Consider the following 6509-nt stretch of genomic DNA (forward strand, 5'->3'; position numbering starts at 1 on the left):
GACTTTGTTTTTAGGTGATTCCATCCAGTACAACATGATGAGAGAGAAAAACACATGTTTTATATTAAGAAATAACTACAAAAAACCTTAACATTTTAAGGTAGATGATGTTGTTTAAAAAATAAAACTCACACAATTCAGACTAAGTTAATATTTGGATTGGATATAACACTACTGAGGTAATAACACAAACTCAAAACAAGTTATTTGACACCTCTGGGGGAGAATAAGGCCCCAAAACACTATTTAGTTTTTTGAAATTGTGTTGACCCATGAGGACAGCCCAAATCCATCTGTGAAGATTATTCTCTTCTCTTAAAATACCCCCCAAAAACCACACAGCGCACCTGTAAATAGCAGGGCCATGAATGAAATGCAGTTGCTATTAACATTTGTGAATACACCTCCTGTGGCATGTCATGTTGGGATTTGTCCATTTAGGATTCATACGACTTAGGGTTAGTGTTTATTATTATGCTGATGCCTGTGACTTTTGTGTGTGTGTGTGTGTGTGTGTGTGTGTGTGTGTGTGTGTGTGTGTGTGTGTGTGTGTGTGTGTGCTTTCTACTGCCATTTATTCTCTCAGCTTGCAGGGCTGTTAAGGAGACACTACACTTCGCTTCTGCACTGCAGCACACTGTCTCGCGTTTGAGAGCTGCTCCTTTTTGGTTCCAGTTGGTTGCCGTCGCTGCAGTCTCTGCCCTCGCGCATAAATAGCGGCCGCGCACGCTCCTTAGGTCTTCTCCCACGTCCACCTGAGCAACCACTGCCCCAGACTGTACCGGATCCTCTTTGTCAAGGTAAAGTTCGCCAATTATTCCTCGTTTCAGTGACATTCGTATGAATTTGAACACTCTTCTTGTTTCTCCTGTTCTTCACACAGCCGAGTTCGTTCGGTTTTTTGGGGGGGAGACGTCGTGTTTTCCAGCAGTTGTATTGTAACTTGGGTTTTAGCGCATTTAAACTCGTTAAGGCATTAAAGGGGACACGGTTCATAGTGAAGCTGGGGGACATATTGTCAAGGCACCGACCGGGCTCGGTGAAGCGGTGTCCTCGCCGCCGCCCTGACATCTTCCCTTACGTGGACTTGAGCTTCCGCAGCAGCAGCGGCAGCGCGAACAAAAGACCATGTGGCTGTGTGTGAAGGCCCGGGCCTGTCGCAGACTTCCAGTGCGGCTCTGTAATGGAATTCATTAACGTCAGGGCTAGCTGTCTCACTGCTGTTGGCAGTGTCGGTATCGAGTGGTTCCGCAGGGGGGGTGACCCTCGTCTCTCTGGTCGAGTTGACTTGTCCAGGTTAAATGGTGGTCTTATGAACCCTGGCTGTCAGCCGCAGCCGGCAGAGCAAACGTCACCCGCCATGATGGAGCTGACTGAAGACCGTCTGCCCTCTACTCTACACGACCTGTCAGACGTCCTTCACCTGTTAACGTAGTGGCTCTTTTCAGCAATTATTGTGCAGGGTGTGAATTTATAAATGTGCCTGCAAGGCTAATGGAACATGCCTTGACTGGACTTGGCTATCGCCCAGCTAGCCTGTTGTATTGTCAGACCTGTCGTGATTTCATTGAACTCATTCATCCATTCGCAGCTGATGCTAGTGTTTAAATACATGTAACTATTTGGTAATTTTAAACGTGTTTTTTAACTGTAAAGTAGACCGTCCCTGGCTAAGGGAGTGGTTAAGTAGACGTGAATTGGCACTGGCAGTGAAATGAAGTGTGGGCCGGAGCAAGCAGTCGCGTTCGTTTTAATTATGTGGCTGTTTTGTTTTTTTCCCATGGGCCACGTGCCAGCATTTTAAAGAAAATTGGACTGTGCTTTAAGTGCAAAGATCACTAAAAGTAGTTCACATCGGCCTGATGCAGTTGGTTATGTAATGTGAATCCCTCTATCTGCAATAAATGGACAAAAACGGGAAGCAGCATGGTTAAACACTAGGCCGTTTTTTTTTTTGTGTTTTTCTTCGTTCGTTACCCAAGTGTTCTGATATGTCCTCCACCGTGATGCATGTTGGGAGTCTTTGGGGTGGAAGCACTGTGGGAAGCTCGAGATGCCCTTTTGTCGGAGTCAGTGATTATTTGATTTGGCTTTTGCCCTCAGTAATGCACCATGGTTAATGTAAGTAGAGCTGTGCAGGAAAAAAAAACAGATTAACATTTGTAATACAAATACATTCTGCCTTTTTTGGCTTTAATCTGTTCCTCATTGGTTGTTACTGTACATGGCCATATTATGGTTTTGATTAATTACGCAGCCCCAGTTGAATTTGTTGCAGACTTGTTGTGAGTTATTCATTAGCTGTGAATAGTAATGGTGGCAGTTGAGTCTCTCTCGGGGCACCTTTAGGAACCATGCAAGGATAAAAGTCTTTCCTCAGTGGGAGTGGCTGGCAGTCAAAGTCACAGTAGTCCAGTTAAGGTGATCACGCCGTTAGGTCAACACAACCTGTCGTCCGTGCTGTGTGATGGGGTCGGTGCCTTCGGCAGCCGGCCCCACAACTGGACGTGCCGAATGCCAACAAGAGGCGTGAGTGACTGCAGGCGTTTTCCCCTTGTTGATTGTAAATGGTTGTGATGTTGTTGTCATCATCCTTCTCCTCTTTTACAGAATCATGGCTGAACTTAAGGAGCGCACCTTCATTGCCATCAAGCCTGATGGTGTGCAGAGGGGGATCATTGGTGAGATCATCAAGAGGTTTGAGGTGAAAGGCTTCAAACTTGTGGGCATGAAGATGATGCAAGTAAGTGCTTTTTTTTTTTCTTTCTTTTTTTTTTTGTACATTTATCTGTAATGCATTGACTTTTTGTTAAGTAAAGGGCTTGAGGTGAGCTGCTTTCATAAGTCAGTGGTCATGTTAACTGTCTTGTGAGTGTGCAGAGTGACAGTTAAGACCTCTGGTGAGCTGATTAGCCTGCTTGTCTATTCCTGACCATGGCATGAGTGATTTAGCACTGAGTCGAGGTCTCCTGATCTGCTTATACCTGAGCTGTGACAGAGTGGGGACCCTGCTAGACCATCATGAGGTCATGTGCCATGATGAACCAGCATTGTGCAAGACCTTGATGTGGACGGAAAAAATGAGGCGCATCTTAGCAGGGCAAAAAATGTCCCATTCCAGTTAACTGAGGTGAAGGAGATTAACCCTAATAGCTCACATTAAATCTGGTGTCTCTGGGCTCAGTAGTGCCGGAGGAAGTGAAAATGGAATAAGCGCCAAGTCAGAAGCACAGAGGCTTGCCCAGAGACAGAATGAGGAGCTGCTAGTTCTGAAATGATAAAATGACTTCTGATGTCTGCCATCAGAGCAGAATCAATCTTAAAGTGTTTGACTTAAATGCTTTGACCTTCACTTGTCTAGTGTTGCAGATGTTTCTGCAGTGGTTGTGATGTCATTGTTACCAGATGTGTGGTTCATTTTGTGACTGTAAGCTTGTCTTTGGAGGTATCAACCATGTGACAGGTGTGTATATGTGGTCAGGCTGTAGTGTCAGCTGTGAACAGGACTTTGCACTGAGGTGGAGTCTTCAGAGGCTTGTTCAGGTCATTGAGACGGCTTTCATATCTTAACCAACTATGATTATGCCTGAAATGCTTGACTCTATAGTGTCACCTGTTTGACTTTTTACACTGAAGTTAGAAAAGGCCACAGGCATCTGATCTGTACACTGCATCAGAAGCTACACAGTGCGAACCTCACTAGGATCAACTGGTTTCAAGCTAATGTGGGTTCAGGATTTGCTGTAGCTTTCTGAAGCTTTCAAATGCATATAACTAAGCAACTATGCATATAACTTATTTTTGCAAAAGAAACGGTGTATTGTGTATTGGTCACATCTGGCCTGTGCCTGATCTGGGTAATTGGGCCAGTATCTGCACTAGGCTGATCGGGTGTGATGGGTACAGCCCAGAGGTGGATGGGCAGATCAGGTCCACTCACTGAGCCTGAAGCCCAGTAGCAACCGTTGCAGTCCCATCAGTGTTTCTGTACAGGGGCTGTGTTTGCCACAGGCTGAGAATTTGGTTATGGTGGTGAGCGGCAGAAACTTCACTTATTGCTACTCAAAATTAATCAGTCAACATGAAAGATTAATACTTGTCCACATATATTTCTATTTTCAAAATGTATTGAATAACACCAATTTAACTTTTTAAAATGAATAATTTTTTAGACACTGCTTTATTTTTAAAATTATATGACTGTATTTAAACTCTGGTTTTGGTCTAGAGCTTTTCTCTGTTGGAACATAAATGTTCCCTTTTTTTCTTGTCTATGTGGATGCTTCACTGGAGTGCACAGAGCATACAAAAGGGGACAGTTAAGAAGTTCCTCACTTCACTGGTTATGTAGTCAATATTCTACTGTGGCAAGTTGGTCCAATATAACTGACCACACCATGAATTTCCCGCCTGTGGGATAATAACGTTTTTTTTTAGACTGGCCTTACGAATGGTTTCATCATGTTGACTATTATCTGGCACTTGGCTAAGCAGTGTTGGGTGTCACTGTGGATGTGGTGCATTGTAGCAGGATAAAATTTAGACAAATGAGCACATGGCAGTTTTTCATAGCCTTAGTTTGAGCTTCACTGCAACGGACATAAGTACATCAACTACAAAATTTCTAGAAGTTTAACCTTGTGGTTTTTAAATGTCTTTGCCAGTACATGACAAATGATGAATGAAATGTTGTGCTGTCTTTTCCCTTCTATTTAACTTTGTCTTGCCATCTACTATAGAACAGTTTTAATTCATAGATGTACCTGGGTTCATTGTGCAAGTAGAGCAATTTGAATTGTCTGGAATGGAATGATGCTGATGTATCTGTCTCACTCTCTCCTGCTGCAGGCCTCTCAGGACCACCTGGAGAAGCACTATGCCGACTTGAAGGGCAGACCCTTCTTTCCTACCCTCATTGACTACATGAGCTCTGGTCCAGTGGTTGCCATGGTAAGGGACAACTCACAACAGATTATGTAACACTGTTTGTTGAACCAGAAAGGCTTAAACCCTGGAGACCAAACCTGCTCTGCTGCCTAATTGTTGTGGAAAATGACGCCCATACTTTTCCTGTTGGGGAAACGCGTTAGCTGAGGAAGTTCTAATGGAGCAGCTGGATTAATCTGTCATTTCTCGTGTTCCAGGTGTGGGAAGGCAAGGGTGTGGTGAAGACCGGCAGGGTGATGCTGGGTGAGACCAACCCTGCAGAATCTAAGCCCGGAACCATCAGAGGAGACTTCTGCATCGATGTCAGCAAGTGAGTTTGAATTACAACTTTTACAAAAAATTGCCATGTATATTCACTTGAGCAGGCAGTGGGAGGCCATATACACTTTATGACTTATCGAAGTTGTTTTGTCTGGATTCTCAGTCGGTTGCTCTTTTCCTCACCTCTTGCTCTTGTTTTCACAGGAACATCATCCATGGCAGTGACTCAGTGGAAAGTGCCAACAAGGAGATTTCCCTGTGGTTTACAGATGATGAGCTGGTCAGCTACACAAGCTGTGCCTTTAGCTGGCTCTACTAAACTTCTCTGGGTCCTGCAGCAGTCCTCCCACTGGTTGAAAACCAGTGAACTCTTGCCTCAGATTTCTTTTTGCCCGTAGCCTAGAGGGAGAAGAACTCACATGAAGTTCTTCTCTGTCCCACAGTCGTCACACCCCTCCTGCCCTCTATCATCATACTGTACTTGAAACTGGTCTCCATGGAGGTCCAGGTATAGTCCAGATTAATTTCCAAGCTCCATTCCTTTTTTAGAAACATTCCATTCATCCCTTGAATGTACAGTTAATGACTCAAATGTCTTTGACCGTCAGTTTTGTTAACCAGCAATCCGATTTCCAATAAAATGCTCACAGTACCATCTGTCTTTTCATTCTGTGGTCATATTACACACAGCACTGATGTACATATGATTCTGTGGTGACCTGTTGAGTCTAATGGGAGGGATTAGTAACAGCATATTTAATGTGGTGGTTCAGATCCACTCTCGGGCAGGATTTGAGGGGAACCATAATCTGAGATTAGATGGTTTATATTTCAGACCTGCTTTGTGGTGAGATGCCAGCCGGCTGCCAGATGACTGCTGCGGCTTCACAACAGATGTCTTGTCTCAGAAGCCTGTAAAAAAAGCAATATATCTTCCGCTGTTCAGCTATCCACTGAATTAAAACATGCAGTCGTGACCAAAAGGTTTACATCAACTTGTAAAGAACATGTGTATCATGGCAGCCTTCAGTTCCAATTATTTCTAAATTTAACTCATTTTTCACTGTCACAAAATGTTCATGTTTTTCTATAATGAACTGTCTTATGAAAAATGTAAAATGCTCATATCTTGCTGTGGGCCTTTTTTGTTTTGCTACCAGTAGGTCTGCTCAAAAGCACCCCTTTTTATTAAAAAGAGAGATTTGGTCACATTTTCAGAAGACCTACATTAAATTCATTATTGAGCTAAACTTGATGAATGTTTTGTGATGAAGTGTGTTCCACTCTCCATAAGATAAGAG

The 6509-nt window shown here is 43.7% G+C and overlaps 1 protein-coding gene across 1 annotated transcript; it reads left to right on the forward strand.

Annotated features, from left to right (window-relative positions):
- The first annotated feature begins 642 nt into the window (after positions 1 to 642).
- On the forward strand, positions 643 to 5861 carry LOC119010132 (nucleoside diphosphate kinase A1-like). Its single transcript, XM_037082035.1, has 5 exons — positions 643 to 800; positions 2611 to 2743; positions 4849 to 4950; positions 5145 to 5257; positions 5413 to 5861. Exons 2-5 carry the CDS (start codon positions 2615 to 2617, stop codon positions 5525 to 5527), a joined length of 459 nt encoding a protein of 152 aa, XP_036937930.1. The 5' UTR covers positions 643 to 800; positions 2611 to 2614; the 3' UTR covers positions 5528 to 5861.
- The last annotated feature ends 648 nt before the right edge of the window (positions 5862 to 6509 follow it).

Source organism: Acanthopagrus latus, chromosome 20 (assembly GCF_904848185.1).
Source record: "Acanthopagrus latus isolate v.2019 chromosome 20, fAcaLat1.1, whole genome shotgun sequence".
In the NCBI taxonomy this organism is placed as follows: Eukaryota; Metazoa; Chordata; class Actinopteri; order Spariformes; family Sparidae; genus Acanthopagrus; species Acanthopagrus latus.